The sequence below is a fragment of the Lynx canadensis genome, chromosome E1, assembly GCF_007474595.2.
Source record: "Lynx canadensis isolate LIC74 chromosome E1, mLynCan4.pri.v2, whole genome shotgun sequence".
Taxonomy (NCBI): domain Eukaryota; kingdom Metazoa; phylum Chordata; class Mammalia; order Carnivora; family Felidae; genus Lynx; species Lynx canadensis.
In genome coordinates this window covers 54,560,285-54,576,615 of record NC_044316.2, presented here as the reverse complement: position 1 = coordinate 54,576,615, position 16,331 = coordinate 54,560,285, and the positions used below count along the sequence as shown (strand labels likewise).

General features: G+C 41.3%; 1 protein-coding gene across 1 annotated transcript; it reads left to right on the top strand.

Annotated features, from left to right (window-relative positions):
- Positions 1-3,053: 3,053 nt before the first annotated feature.
- Positions 3,054-14,087, top strand: SUMO2 (small ubiquitin like modifier 2). Its single transcript, XM_030295275.2, has 4 exons — positions 3,054-3,233; positions 4,844-4,975; positions 10,599-10,670; positions 13,430-14,087. Exons 1-4 carry the CDS (start codon positions 3,213-3,215, stop codon positions 13,490-13,492), a joined length of 288 nt encoding a protein of 95 aa, XP_030151135.1. The 5' UTR covers positions 3,054-3,212; the 3' UTR covers positions 13,493-14,087.
- The last annotated feature ends 2,244 nt before the right edge of the window (positions 14,088-16,331 follow it).

Here is a 16,331-nt window from a genome sequence, read left to right as displayed (position 1 = left end):
GCCCAAAAGCTAAGGACTAAACAGTCATTTATTGGAGGCCCTCATATATTAATAAGGGTAAGTTTAACATGACCTATTCCTCTTTGATGGTTCTGCAGTTTTACAAGGTTGGGAAGGTATGTAATGGCAACAGAAGACCTGGGTTCAGCAGACCAAGGATAGCATCTCTCTTTCTTTCTCTATAGTACTTGGCATAACACCCAGCATGTTCTTTCCCAAGCATACCATAGAAGCTCAATCAACGCTACTTGCCAACTGTCTGATATTGGGCAAGTTACCTAACTCTTTGACCCTCAGTAGCAAATAAATACCACACCTTTTTTGTAAGTGTGTGTAAGAAGAAAATGAGCTAATATTATTAAAGCCCCCCTCAGTGCCTAGCACACAGCAGTTGATTCTCTTCCCCTTTCACTTCTTGTGTATTTCCTACCCACCACCAACTCCCCCCACCCCCACCCCCCGATTGATTATAAGTTATTTCAGTGAAGGACTTTTCCCAATGCCTAGCATAGGACCCTACACATAGTGATAGCTTTAATATATTTACTCATTCAGTGAGTCTTTGAATACCTACAGTGATATTAGAGTTGGTAGAGAGCGCACATTTAGGAACCCTGGGTAATTCAGTATGACCGAAGCAGAGACTTTCCAGGAGGAAATGATGAGAAAGCTAGAATGGTCAGCATGGATTAGCTTTCAAAGGGCTTTGTAGGTCTTATAAGACTTTTGGACTTTACACCATAAGGCAGAGGATTGCCACTGAACCAAGGAGTGGCAGAAACTTCTTTTATTTTGTTTTTATTTTAGAATGGCTTGTGGTTCTCAGGTCAGTGTGTGAAGAATCACCAGGGAAGCTTGTCAAAAAAAAAGGGGGGGGGGTGGTTCCAGAGCTACACTGCCTGAGAATATGCATTTATTTTATTTTATTTTTCTGAGAAAATGCATTAAACCAGTACCCTAGGGGCACCCGGCTGGTTCAGTTGGTAGAGAGCATGCAACTCTTGATCTCAGGGACATGAGTTCAAGCCCCACGTTGGGCATAGAGCTTGCTTAAAACAAAACAAAACAAAACAAAACAAAAAACAAAAAAAGGGGCACCTGGGTGGTTCAGTCAGTTAAGCATCCAACTCTTGATCTCAGCTCAGGTCTTGATCTCAGGGTCGCGACCTCAAGCCATGCATTGGGTTCTGCACTGGACATGAAGCCTACTTAAAAACAAAAATACCAACAAACAAAAAACAGTACTCTAGGTGATTCTGATCCATTCACATACTCAGACACAAGAGGGACATACCTTACTGTAACAACAGCAAAAAAACAAGAGGCTATCGCAGTAGCCTTGGCGTAAGCTGATTTGAATTCGGGCTTCCCCTGCTTCCCCTGATCAATCTGCCTTCCTTGGCCTGTCTTACGTCTAGTAGGGCCTTAAGCTTCTTCTTCCCCACAGAGGATCAGCTGGAAGCCCAGCAAATGTAGACTAGCCCAGAGACCAGACATAGGTTAAAGAGAAGTAGCTACCTTTGCTAGATATTTGGAAAATGGAATCGACAAGACTCAGAGATCCATTGCAGGGGGAGGGGCCAGGGAGAAGAAGAGCCAGGAGTCAAGGATGCTCCCTGCCTTTCTGGCTTGGAGGAACAACAGTTGCATTGGTGTGCCATTCAGTGAACTAAGAACTCAAAGAGGGAAGGTGAAGTGGGGAATTTTAATTGAGATTTGCTGAGTTTGAGGTGCCTCTGGGACATCCAAGTGGAGATGTTCAGAGGTCAATTGGATTTATAGGTTGGAAGCTGAGAACAAGATCTAGGTTAGAAACACATTATTTGAGAATCATTAGCTAATCAATGGTAATAGAAGTAGGTGAAATCATCCCAGGAGAGACAACGGAATGATAAAAGGATCTAAAGCACGATGCAAGGAACATTTAAGGGAAGGTCTGAGGAGGAAACAAAAAATGGCAGTGGGATCAAGGACAGGCTAGAGTCAACAGCCCAAAGTCACAGGGAGGGAATTCAGAGGGGTGAGAAACTGGGAAGCACACTGGATTCAGCACAGAAGTCTGTGGTGACCTTGCAGAGAGCAGTTTCAGTGGAGCTCCGGGGACAGCACCAGATTGCTGTGGATTGAGGAGTGAGTGGGAGGTGAGGGAGTGGAGGCAGCTGGCATGGACAGTTTTTCAAGATGTTTGGCCAAGAATGGAGCGAGATTTGGTGGTAACTTAAGAAGGAAATAGAATCGAGGGAGAGTCTTTTTCTATGCTAAGGGAGGAACGGAAGAAAGCATAGGGACCAAGGAAATAATCAATAAAGCCTACCTAGAGGAGCGGGAGGTATCCACTGCACTGGAGTCTGGATTGTTTGTTCTTAAGACAGGAGGGACCTACTTCTTTTTTAACTTGACTGATTGGTTTGGAAGCTCGATATGGGGTAGTTCTCGGACGGATCCTGTTTCCTCTTGGAGGCTGGGAGCCAGGCCATGAGTAAGGGGTTTGTAAGGTGAACATCTTTCCTCAGCTAACGAAGTACGGGTTTACCAGCAAGACACAAGTAGGCACCGCACTGAGGCAGGAGACTGGTGGGAAGCGGGCTGAGGCTGAAGCTTTAAAATTCAAAGGATGAGAGGCTGAGTAAGTATGATGTTCCCACAACCGTGTGGAAAGCTGCATTTAGGCCACTAAACAAGAGGGTTTTTTCCAGAACCTCATGCTAGGGCTTTGACTTAGGCTCCCCCTTTCTCCTCTAGTCAGTCTGCCTTCCCCGGCCTGAGTCTCACGTCTAGGCCTCAAGCCTCCTCGTCCCCACCGAGGACCAGCTGGAAGCCATTTTGATTAAGCTCCACCACAGAAGGAGGACAATACAGCCCCGCCCAGAGCCAGGCGCGCCCCCGCGGCGGGCCGGGTGCGCGTGTCCGCGCCTCTTCCCGCCGGCCTGGCGGGCGCCGGGCCCAGGCCGGGGCGGTGCGAGGCGGGGGGTGGGGGTGGTTATGTAAGCGTTGCGCGCTCCCGCGAGCTGGCAACCAATGGGAAGCCCCGGCGGCTCGTGCTCGCGCACGCAGGGTGGGGGGAGGGAGCGCACGACGTGCGCGCGCCCTCTCCCTCCTCCACCGCTGCCGCCTCCTTCTTCTGCCGCTCCTGGTGCTGCTTGTGTGCTCGTTCGGTGCGGACCTGGTACCTCTTTTGTGAAGCGGCAGCTGAGGAGACTCCGGCGCTCGCCATGGCCGACGAAAAGCCCAAGGTGAGCTCGGCGCCGGCCTCCTCGCCTCGCCGCGCGGTCGGGGTCACGGCGCGGGCTAGGGTCCGGCCCGAGCCCGCCACGGGCTCCCCGCGCCTTCCTGGGCCCCCCACGGGGCTGGCCGCGGCTCAGGCCCGGGCGCTCCGCGCCATTTTCCTCCCTCCCCTCTTCCTCCCTCCCGCGCCGGAGGAGGCCCCGCCGCCCTCCCCCGCCCCCGGCCGCCTCGGAGTGCGCGCCGGGCGCGAGTTGGGCGGGCGGATCGCGGACGCCCGCGGGCCCACCGGCCGCAAGCGGGGCTCGTCGGGCCCGGCCGGCCGGGCGCGCGTGCGGAGGGGCGTTAGGGCGCGCGGTGTCCCCACCCTCCGCGGACCCCGCGCCGGGCCGCGGCGGGTGTTGCCGCCTTCGCGGTGGCGGGGAGTTCCCTCGGCCCGGGGCTTCCCCCTCAGGGGAGGGGGTAGCCGGCATCTGGGGACCCCTGCCCCGGGCCGCGCTGGCCTGGTGAGGGCTCGGGGCGAATCAATGGGCTGTCGATGGGTTCCCCATCGGGCCGTCGCGAGTGGCCGGGGTTTGGGGGACTCCCGGGGAGTGTTTCCCACTTTGATGGCCTCAGGGTCCCCAGGGGGTCAGGGCAGGGGCATTTCCCTGAGTGCCAGATAACCCCTAACCTGCGGAGACCATGCGGTTTCGAGAAGTTGGGAGGCAGATGTGCGAGCAGAAAGACTTGGTAGGGCTTAACTTTTTAACGCGGGTTTTGAGGCACCGGGAGGTTCTTTCCGTGAGGACTAGGGCACACTTCTTCCTGGCACACGGCACTTTCGTTTGATTTGTTTTGTGACACCCCCTCCCCCTTCCTTTCTGAAGTGATTTGGGGGCTACAGATTTCCATCTACTCTTGATTTTGGTGAACTTCAGGTAGGGTCGAAATTTACAAGGAAGAGTTGCAAGAAAACTGCATTTGACCCATGACAACAAAGGGGAGGGGAGAGTAAGAGCTCTGAACCGAAAATAAACAAAAATGAGGCTGCTCATAGAGGCGAACATTAATAGTGGTTCTAAGTTATTACCGCTGCTTGAAGAGAGAACCGACGGGTATTCATCAGTTAGGTTTTTTTAATGTAGTTGAGATTTAAGTTCCTAAACAGAGTTTGTAACTTTTTAACAGGAGAGTTGTAATGAGTTATTAGTTGCAAGTTCTAGATTTTTATCCTTGCATTCGGTACTTAAAGCACTTTATAAAGGGAAAAGACACTTATTTTTAATCTTTTCGGGGCAAACACATATTTTGAGAGATGCAAAATACGCTCTTTTAGAAAATTCAGATTTAAGAGTTCTTGACAGTAAATTGAGTGGGACCCATCTTTAAAAATCGATTGTTATCGCTGATGGTATTACATGTTAAGGCTTCTTTTCTGTTTCTGTGACAGCTATTTAATGTCGTTGCTCCAGGATTTTTCATCTTTCAGATTGATTTCAGCGGCGAAAACAGCTGTATGCTCTTTTATCATACAGAATGAGAAACCTGTTGATTTCTGAAGCAAGTTGGGCTGCTGCTACTTTAAAAGGTGTTTGTTTTTCACATTTTCCAAATTACACTTTTATTTTTCTTTCAACAGGAAGGAGTCAAGACTGAGAACAACGATCATATTAATTTGAAGGTGGCGGGGCAGGATGGTTCTGTGGTGCAGTTTAAGATTAAGAGGCATACACCACTTAGTAAACTAATGAAAGCCTATTGTGAACGACAGGTGAGGAAATGACATATGCACTTCCCATAAAACGTGTTTTTAAAAAAACCTTATTTTTTTTGAGAGTAGACACTAGACTGGCATAATATTATAATAGACTTCTTTGGTTGAATGAATGCACTTATATACTTAACATATTAATTTTATCATACCCTTGGTATGTTGATGCTTCATGAAAATCCTTAGGATGGTTTGGCTAATATGCTCTATGATTCTCGTACTGTGCCAGAATGCATCAAATTATGACAACATGCGATTAGTTCCCGAGGGGATGTGATTTTACTTTTATAAGAAAATAAGGATGAACTTGATAAAATTTCTTGTCAGGCTCTCTTCTTTTTTTTTTTTTTTTTAAGTCTATTTAAAATTTGTGTGGTGTCAAAACAATTTATTTTGAGCATTTAAACCAGTTTGGAAATAAAGTTAAATTGTGAGTTTAGCGACATTGCAGTTTTCCTGAAGCATATAAAATTGTTATATTTTTTTAATAGTAGAGGTCAAGAAAGAAAGTTAACCTCCTGAGTCAGACAAAAACATTCCTATGTTATAGGGACATTTGCATTTTACTCAGGAATTAGTAAATAGACAGCAAAAAGAGGAAGTAATGAATAGATGCTGTGAGTTGAATGCCAGGTTTAAAACAAAGAAGCTTCCTTTAGTGAGGTTGAGTCTGTAACAATACAGAGGCAACTTTAAAGATGACTTTTGTAAGTATAACAAAAACTCTGGTACCTAGATCAGTTAATTCAACAATAACCTGGAAGAAGTATTTTTTTATTCAACCCTGAATACGTAACATGTAAAAGTTGGGAAAACCATTCTTTTAGACTAAAATCAGTTGTCAGCATTGCAAATTGTCCTAAAAATAGGCTCAAAATAGAGTAAGACTTAAACCTACAGAAGTTGAGAGGTTGAGTTTGAGCTCATAGTTGGACTTCCTCCATGAGATCTAAGGGCATTTGGAAGAAACAAAATAAACTTCTTTTTGAGATTGAAGCTTTATTTTATGTCTGGTGTATTTACAATAATTTATAGTGAGAATGTGCTTATAATGCTTTTATCTTCACCATATAAATTAATTTTACAGCTCCCTGGAAAGACCAAGAGTTTTTAGTGTACTCTTGTTTGAAGAATTTTGGTGAAATCCACTTAAACAACTAGTAAATATGTACTTACTAGTTGTGCTAAAGAATTTTTGCTCTAGCATCTTAACATATTTGAACACTAGTGCCCCCTCAGGTTAGAGGGGGATTTTAAAAGGTAATCATCTTGTAGAACTTTTACGTAGCACACCATTTGCAAAATAGAAGCATGCATAGATTTAGTGGTTTTCAACAAAATTCTTTGCATATTTTTTCTCGTTACTAAATTTTAGGTTTTATTTTATATTATATTATTGATGGGGGGACAACTGGGGGAGGGGCACAGAAGGGGGGGGCACAGAGGATCTGAAGTGGCTCCATGCCAACAGCAGAGAGCCCTATGCGGCTCAAACCCATGAACCGTGAGATCATGACCCGAGTTGAAGTCAGTTGCCTAACTGAGCCACCCAGATGCCCGATAAATTTTAGGTTTCAGATGGTCATATTTTCCAACACTTAATATGAAAACTCAAACGTAGTGCACAGTTGAAAATACTTTGAATGCTCATGTGCTCACCACCTAGATTTAACTATTAATATTTTATTATACGTATCTATTGATTCTTCATCCTAAAATGTTCATATTTAAGACTTCCTGTATTTCCTGTTGGGGCCTCAAAAGAGGTTTTTTTGCTTACCTGATATTTACCAGATACTTACCATGTGCCAGGGCATTATACTATGTGCCACAAAAACAAAGACACAGCCCATCCTGTGTTGCAGATTGTCTTTATAAGAGATCTATGAGATTGAGTTAGCTGGTCAATCAAGAGCTTTTGGGTTTTCCTGGTATGTTAAATTTAGTGTATTACTCATGTAAATAAAGTTTTTTGTGAATTTTTTCAGTTAGGTTTAAGTTGACTAAACTTGGGGCCACTCAATTTGCAGTATGGGAAAAAGAAGCATTGGTAATCCATAAAAAATGTAATTCCACTGCATATCACTTAGAATGCAGATATGATTTAAAGATATGATCCAGGAAGAATTTGAAAAGATTTGTTCTCAATTTCCTTTTAAGTTGAGAATAACCTCAGAGTTTTGACTGAAACAAGATTCCTGTTTACTTTTCAAATGTTTATTTCTCTCATTCTAAGAAGGAGGGAGTTGAAGAAGTATCACCTAATTGGGCTGATTCTCTACTCCCCTCTCTTTTTTTAAGTTAATGTATTTATTTAGAGTATGAGCAGGTGGGAGAGGGGCAGAGAGAAGGAGAGAGAGAGAATGGGAGGGGTTTGATCCCATGAACATGAGATCATGACCTGAGCTGAAATCAAGAGTGGGATGCTTTGACTTTGAGCCACCCAGGTGCCCCTGATTACTTGCTTTTTAAGTGTAGATAGAGCCTTTCAAAAGTCTAAAATATTTATGCAACCTAATTTGCGTAGCTAAAGGTTTTGGTTTGGTTTGGTTTGGTTTTTTGACAGTTGAGGATTCTTGAGTAAGGATTTCTTATCCAGATTAATTGAATGCTCATACTTTCTGCTGAACTCATTTGGCCTCAGATCTTTGGGGGAGTTGTAGTAGATGTCTAATAGGCATCTCAAACTGAGCATCTAGGTGGGAGGTCAAACACTTGGGATCATCCTGATGATGCTTCATAACTCCTATAATAAAATCCACCAACAAATTCTGTTCTCTACTGAAACCTGTGCTCTTCAAAACTCAACAGTGTGCTGTCACAAGCCACATGTGACTTTACCACCTGAAACATGGCTAGTCCAAATTAATATGTGTTGTATAGTGCACAGTATATGTCAGATTTTGAAAACTCATAGCAGAGAAAAAAGTAAAGTACTCACCTTTTCAAATGTTAGTTACATGCTAAAATAATAGGATTTTGAGTATGTCAAGTTAAAACAATATTTACCTGATTTTAATGTGGCAATTGGGAATTTTAAAATTGCATATGTGGCACATATACATATGTATCCATCCGTCCATCCATATCCCCCGGTGCAAAAAGGTGGTTGTAATTAAAGCACAGGGACAGGACCTTTTGGGCAGAAAGAGCTGCCACATTGTGTTTGTGTTGGATAGTGCCAAGCCCTCAACCATTTTATTCCACTCTTGCTCAGTCACTAACCTGGGAGACTTTTCTGATTAATTCAGAGTGCCTCTGCTCCCATCACTTGGTCCTCTCAGCTGTTTTTTGCATTGATGTATATTTGTCTCTGCACTAAAATGTAAGCTTCATGAGCATGGGGTCTTTTTGTTTACTATTTCTTTAGAGCTTAGACCAGTACCTGGTTTATAGAACGTGTTCAGTAAATGCTTGTAAAATGATAGAGGACATTCAAACTGTCTCCAGAGGTTGATTGTGAAGAAGTTTTCTATTCACATGAAGAATTAGAGTTTGCCCACTTGTCACCGTGTAGCCTTCTGCTGAGAGCATACTACTACATTCTAGTGTGCATTTACTGTGACTTTCAGAGAGCATAGATTGATTCATTGGTTTATTCCAGTTCATTATTGTGAAATGAAGGAATGGGGATCCAAAGAGATAACCTCACACAGCTCTTCTGTGGCACATCTCTGAAGCCAAAGCTCAGAGATACGATTTATTCAGAAGTGGAACCCAAATACTGGTTTAACATAAATTCATTGTTTGAGTTGATGTCATTTATGGAATTGGAAAGGCAAGTTTCCTGGGTTTTGGTTTTTGATCTGTGGCGAAATAAAAGCTTTTATTGATAAGGAAAAGCATGAAGGAATACGATGTGTGTTCTGGACTGTGCTCCCCCCACCCCCCCTTGTTTTGAACGGCCATGCCATTGACCTAGGACCGTACTAGTAGACGTACTAGAGGAAAGATCCAGCATATGGCTTAGTATTTTATTAAAGTAATGGGTTTTCAATGGAGTGTTTGCAAATATGTAATTAGTACTTAATGGCTTGGCATTTAATTCTTGGTTGCTTTGCATAATTACAAATTAAATTTGGATGTCATGAGAAATGAATTAAGGTTATGGATATCCCTTATCTGGTCTGGGAATTGCTTGTATTCCTTAAGACAGGCTAGTCTGAAAGTGTTAGTGTCAAAGACCAGGGTTTGTAAAGGAAAGTAACATGATCTTCATGTTAGAAGTAGTTTTAAAGACAGATATAGTGAATCCTTGTTAAAGGAATACAAGTGTCCTCTAAGTATTTATTGAGCACTTTGTTTCAGTATTCTAGTCCTAGGAATTCAGTTTAATTTTTTCTTAAGTAAATTAAAGCAGAGTGTTCTGTGTAACAATAATTACAGTTTGTAATTTGAGTATGATACAGGAGTGATTTTTTTTTTGTAGGATGCTTCCTATGCTATTTTTCCAGGTAATATGTACACATATTATCTCCATACATATCTCCAAAGATAGTTTATTTTCCTATCTTCATTTGGCTGCAGTTCCCAACAGCTTTGCTGCTTTTGCTCCTTTCCCCTTCTTCCTACCCCTGTGTCAGGTAGGTAATGATGAGTACAACATCGGAATCTGCTTTGCAGAAGGGGCATGCTCAGGCTCATTTATCTCCTTAAAAACATAAAAATTTCTTGAAGCTAAACTCTAGTAATATAAATTTTAAATTGTCTTTTTGTAATGAAGCTACTCCTTAACTTAGTTTTAGGTGTACTTTTAAATAAAACAAATCATGGTAAAACGAATCATGATATTGCATTTCATCCATTTTATTCCATCAGTAACTTATACCTGTGAGTACCAACTATGTGCGAGGAATACAGTATAACCAAGACAGTCTTAGGTTCTTGTCCCTCCTGGAGCTTACTTTGTAGTGAGGTTGACAAATAGTAATTGTTGGTCTGGGTAAGTACTAAAATGGAATTTACAAAGCAGGTGTTTCTTTTGAACTATTCCATAGTTCCAAGCTTGTGTGCTTATGAATGATTTTAGGACAGTTCTAGTGGGAATGTCCTGCCTGCCCGAGGGTAAAAACTTGTTGAATTCCTGTGGTGTCCCTAGCATGGTGCTGGGTTGGGACACAGGTTACTTTTGCTTAGCGATAGGAGCTGTTTGGATAGAAATGAAGGTAAAGTGGCTTTAAGGCAAACTTAATCTTTACACTTACTTAGGTGAATTCCAGTTTTCATTATGAAGGGTGTTTTCCCCCCCATTTGGAGAGCTCTTTAACATGGATGGAAGACTGTTGCTGTATCTGTTAACTTTAAATTTCTTTTCAATATCTTTCTAACTCATTTATATGTACTGTTTGACTCAAGGTATATGATCTATCCAAGCTTGGATCTCAAAAGCAAAACAGCTTTTTTAAAAAGACCTTTTTTTAAAAAAAGAACACTTTTCCAAAGAAAAACAAACATGGTTCAAAGAAAGTGAAAATCCTACCAAATCTTTTTACCCACATAGAAATGTTAATGTATTGATTATTTATTTGGGTCCCTCTTTTAATATATTTGTGGCTAAATATGCATATGGTTTCAGTTTTTACTGTTTTCTTTGCATTCTTACTGTTTTTAAACTCTCTTGTAGGGTTTGTCAATGAGGCAGATCAGATTCCGATTTGATGGGCAGCCAATCAATGAAACAGACACACCTGCACAGGTAAAAAAAAATCTCTTTGTGCTAGCTAGAAAAGTCAGTGTGGGGCGCCTGGGTGGCGCAGTCGGTTAAGCGTCCGACTTCAGCCAGGTCACGATCTCGCGGTCCGTGAGTTCGAGCCCCGCGTCGGGCTCTGGGCTGATGGCTCAGAGCCTGGAGCCTGTTTCCGATTCTGTGTCTCCCTCTCTCTCTGCCCCTCCCCCGTTCATGCTCTGTCTCTCTCTGTCCCAAAAATAAATAAACGTTGAAAAAAAAAATTAAAAAAAAAAAAAAAGAAAAGTCAGTGTGGTTTGTAATTTGCTCAACAGTCTTGTTTGTTAATTTGTGAACTTTGAGACATTGCAGTATAGTTCTTCGCCAGAGTTCAAAACTATGTAAAATATGACCAAAGGGGCACAGAAGGGAAAATAATAGGAATATTAATGTTAGTATTTTCTCAGGAGATGTCAGAGGTTTTTAATATGCAATTATCATTTTGTAAAACTAATAGGTCATTTGGTTGCTTTAATCCATTCCTCCCTATTGCCAGCATTATTCGGAGCAAATAATTCAGAATGTTGTTTTCATTGCTGCAGTTCTTGATGATTCTCCAGGCTCCCCCACAGGTGATTGGTTGGCTGTCGATCCTGGCCATTTTAACTTCTCATGCTGAATTCTTTTTGACCTATCCTTGTCAACTAAAGGCATCTTTGGGCTCCCAACTGCAAGTCTCTCGATGGCTTAGCTCGACCAGTGTTGGGTTCTTGATAATAAGTGGCTTTCCAAAGCCTTCTGCAAAAGGTGACACAGTCTGATCCTTTAATCTCTTTACATATCACCTCAGTTCTTTTGCTTTGTCAGGGATCAGCTGGGCTGTCTTCCGTGGCAGAAGCTCTTTGTCTTTGTTTCCTTTTACCCTCTGAGGTTCTACTTAAGGCTTCTAGTTTGGGGAAAGAATATTTTGATAGAAACTTAAGTTGGAGCTCTTCTACTTTTGAATTTATCACTCCATAAAAACTAGCAAGTAATAAATATGGTATGAGTGAAGTAGCCTACCCTGGTTGTGGTTTTGTTGATAAACTTCAAAAATTTGAAATGTCTAAGTTGTACTTGAGGGAAGAATATCTTGAAGTAATTTCCCTTGGGGAGTCTCTAAGAAGCAATTATAGTATGTAGCCACAAGGAGGAGCTGAATTCTGTTGGTGAATGAGAGACAGGAAAAAGTCTTTTATCCTTTGAAGGCATTTCAAGTTTCACCATGAAATTTAACATCCCAGGAGTTTTATTTCAATGGATAGGCTGAAGACATGTTTTCATGGTTTAAAAAGAATAAAAACCCATTATGCTAAACTCTGATGTCGAGAATGTATTTTCTGTCTTTTGATGCTCTCGCCCACCACCGTAAAAAAGGTTCTTGTTTCTACAGTGCTAGCTGCAAATATTAACTGTGAGGAGGATTTTTGCACAACTCCATTGTAAAATCTTCAAATTGAATTTGGAATTGAACTCACTGTAGTATTTGAGATTGAATTCACTGTAGAATGAAATTGATTCATTTTAGAATTATTCTCCCAGTACTAAGTAGCAGAACTGTGATAAATTAGAACATCTTAATGACCAGTTTTAATAGTAATATAATTATGTGCCCACCATTCTGTTTAAATACTTAACTTTCTTTGACTCATTTAATTCTTACAACTGAATGCTGTTTCACTTTACAAAGAGGGGATTGAGGCTTAGTCATTAACATTTTAATGCTATACCCTTACTTTTAGTATATTTGAACTGTGTTAGAAATGATTCCCTTTCTTGTCTTTATGTACCCAGGGTTCTTGTTCTATTTCCAAAATTACCAGTTTTTAGAAAGTATTTTTCAAAGGTAATTATCAGCATAATAAACCAATAACAAAGATTATTTCTTTTACAGCACTGCCATAGGTACCAAGACCTTTCCACTCTAAACATGGTTGTTTTATGTACAATGGGTGGGTAGTGAGCCTTACAAAACTTAGTTTGTGAATAGCATTTTAAAATTTAAATTAGTTTTTTAGTAAGTTTTTTCTTGCCATAACCTTCCCTTGCTGCACAGAGACAACCACTGTGCTTTGTGCATATGTGAGGATATATATTCGTGGTATGCACTCATGCTCACTCGCGCACACACACTTTTGAAAACAAATATAATAATACTATAACCACTTTTGCTGCTTACTTTTTATATTTGTTTTTAATGCAATACTAGATCTTAGGAATAGTTCCATTTCTACACATATAAACCTATTTTTTAATAACAACTGTGTGCTTTTCATGTAAGAGTGTACTGTATTTCTTTGAGTTTTTTTTTCTAATGTTTGTTTATTTATTTTGAAAGAGTGTGCTCATGCAAGCAGGGGAAGGACAGAGAGGAAGAGAGAGAATCCCAAGCAGCATCCCTCCGCACTGGCAGCAGAGCCTGATGCGGGGATTGATCCCACAAACCATGAGATCATGACCTGAATTTTCAGTAATTAAAAGTGAGGTGATTTAACTCCTGGACATAGCTTTTTCACTTAAAAACTAAGTTTTCTATACTGAAATAAAGACCAAGTGAAAGATTAATTTAAACCCAAGCCTGATACTACATTAAGCTAGGGGTTGTTTAAAATAAGGAACACTGGAATTGGGTGGAACTTGTGTAGTTTTTCAGGGTACTTAAGTCTGATAGTTACAGATTTAAGAGCTGATAATCAGTGACCCTCCATTTGTGTTTTTTTTTTTTTTTTGTTTTATCTCTTTCATGCTAGTTGGAAATGGAGGATGAAGATACAATTGATGTGTTCCAGCAGCAGACAGGAGGTGTCTACTAAAAAGGGAACCTGCTACTTTACTCCAGAACTCTGTTCCTCCAGACCAAGAAGACATTCTCAATTAGAAAACCGCAATTTGGTTCCACCACATCCTGACTACTACAGTATAGTTTTCTCTATTCTTTCATTTTCCCCTTCCCCATTCCTTTATTGTACATAAAGTAACTGTGTATGTGCGCAAGCATTTTGCATTTTTTTTTTAACTAAATGGCCAATGGTATGTTTTGACCGACATCAAATGGAGATGGGATGGGGAAAAATACTGGTTCTGTGAAAATACCCCCTTTCTCCATTAGTGGCATGCTCATTCAGCTCTTATCTTTATATTCCAGTAAGTTATTTTGCTCTCACTGTTTAACAAAAAAAGAACAACATAAAAATCCTTGCATACCTTGTTCGATTGGAGAATTTTAATGTTTTTCATTTATCATTGTAAAACCAAGGACAATTTTATAACTTTTTTGTACGTAGCTGTTACATGTAGGGCAATCTGTCTTTAAGTAGGGATAAATTACTCTAAAAGAAATGAATCCTAGATAGTTTTCCCTTCAAGTCAAACGTCTCGTTGTTTAAATAAACTTCTTGTTTAAAATGAGCTGTTTTCTTTATTCTGAAGAATATTAAGTAGAAAAGTTGAAGCTTAGAAAAAGCCCTGAAATGAGTAGGCCTGCTAGAAGTAACATTTCAAGGAAGAACTAAAGCTACACTGCATTCCTGACAGACAGGTGCAAAACAAAGAATAACAAAGTGTATCAATGACTAGCAACTGATGTTTCAGCCCCTTTGTTTAGTAAGCTTAGTTCCAAATCTGCAACTTTACTAGCAAAAATCGGGTCATGATGTGGATTTACTCCCAAGTCGAGTTCTGTGTAACACTACCTGGCAGAATGGGTTAGTACGTGCAGCTAGGAAAAAACCGTGATTTTGCTAACTCTGCTGATAAATCACTCAGTTTACCCTTTTTCTTTTCTTTTCTTTTTTTTTTTTTTAAATGTTTGTTTATTTTGAGAGAGGGAGGGAGAGAATCCCATGCGGGCTCTGCCCTGTCTGTGTAGAGCCAGATGATGTAAGGCTGGATCTCACAAACCACGAGCTGAAATCAAGCTTAAAGGACTGAGCCACTCCCAGGTTCCCCCAGTCACTTAACCATTCTGACTCTCATGCTGATGAGTAAATATTCCCTAACCCAAAACAGAGTCTTTGTTCTTGAGAATGTTGAGGGACAGAAGGTATTTACATGTATCCACTCTTAAAGCTTTAAATACGCAGGGTACCACAGTTTTTAAATTCAAATATGGGGAAGGATACAGCTATAGAACCAATGAACAGAATATTAGAGCTGGAAAGATTTAGATTACCTAATTGTAACCCCTGTTTTAGAACTGAAGAAGCAGAGGTCCAGAGATGATTATGAAACTAGGACTAGAGAATAGGTCTGATACCTGTTCATTGTGTTCTTCCATATTGGTTCTCAAACAATTCCCACCCCTCCTCACCAATGTGGCCTTTTTGGGTCAAGTCCCCATTGTTCCCTTTCCTGCCTTGTCATTCACTTAGTTCACCCTACCACTGCTGTAATATGGTCTTTTTTTATATATATCCATTTTTATGGTGAGTGAGCTTCCCCAAAGATAGGTGTTCAATAGATTTTTTTTTTTTTTAAGATTTATATAATCTCTACACCCAATATGGAGCTTGAACTCATGACCCTGAGATCAACAGTCACATGCTCAACAAACCTGGTGCCCCTGTTCCATAGGTTTTGGACTTTGACTCTATATATAGGAGTTAATCTTGAACCAACAACTTTTATTTTCTTATATGTATCGTGTTAACAATTTTTACAATTTATATTGTGCAACTGTGTGGGAAGCCTGCCCCCAAGAATTCTTAGATCAGGTAAGTGCATGTCTCTTGATTTGTTGCACTAGGTACTGTTGAATGGTGGAATTTGGTGGTGCCCTAAATATTAAAAATTTGGATTGAAATTCATGCCAGAGAACTTTATTATGGAAAGGATTTGAACTGGGTTCTTGTTTAATTAGGAATTTACTAACTAATGTCATGGGTGCTTTTGCCATGTTGGGGGGGAATATGAAACTTCATGGAAATACTTGATAGAATTTTAAAAGCCAGAGGGTAAAGCATGAAAAGCACACAGATAATATAGTGTGTTGTGGCTTATTAGTTGGGTCAGTGTATAACTAAAGATTCACCTTATTTCTGTTCTTTTTTTTTTTTTTTTTTTTCAACGTTTATTTATTTTTGGGACAGAGAGAGACAGAGCATGAACGGGGGAGGGGCAGAGAGAGAGGGAGACACAGAATCGGAAACAGGCTCCAGGCTCTGAGCCATCAGCCCAGAGCCCGATGCGGGGCTCGAACTCACGGACCGCGAGATTGTGACCTGGCTGAAGTCGGACGCTTAACCGACTGCGCCACCCAGGCGCCCCTCACCTTATTTCTGTTCTTAAATGAACTGTTCATAATTGAATTCCCCTATTTCACATACGTTGTAACCAAGAAAACTATGGGAAAATATGTGGAGCACTTTTTTTTTTAAGCTTTTATTTCTAAGTCATCTCTACACCCACCATGGGGCTTGAACTCAACAACCCTGAGATCTAGAGTTGCCTGCTCTCCTGACTGAGCCAGCCAGGCACCCCTTTATTTTGAGAGAGAGCACTAGCAGGGTAGGGGCAGAGGGAGAGCGAGAATCCCAAACAGCATGGAGCCCGACAAGGGGCTTTATCTCACAATGACCTGAGCTGACTGAAGTCAAGAATTGGATGCTTAACCTACTGAGCCACTCAGGGCACCCCCTTCCCCCTTCCTCCCAC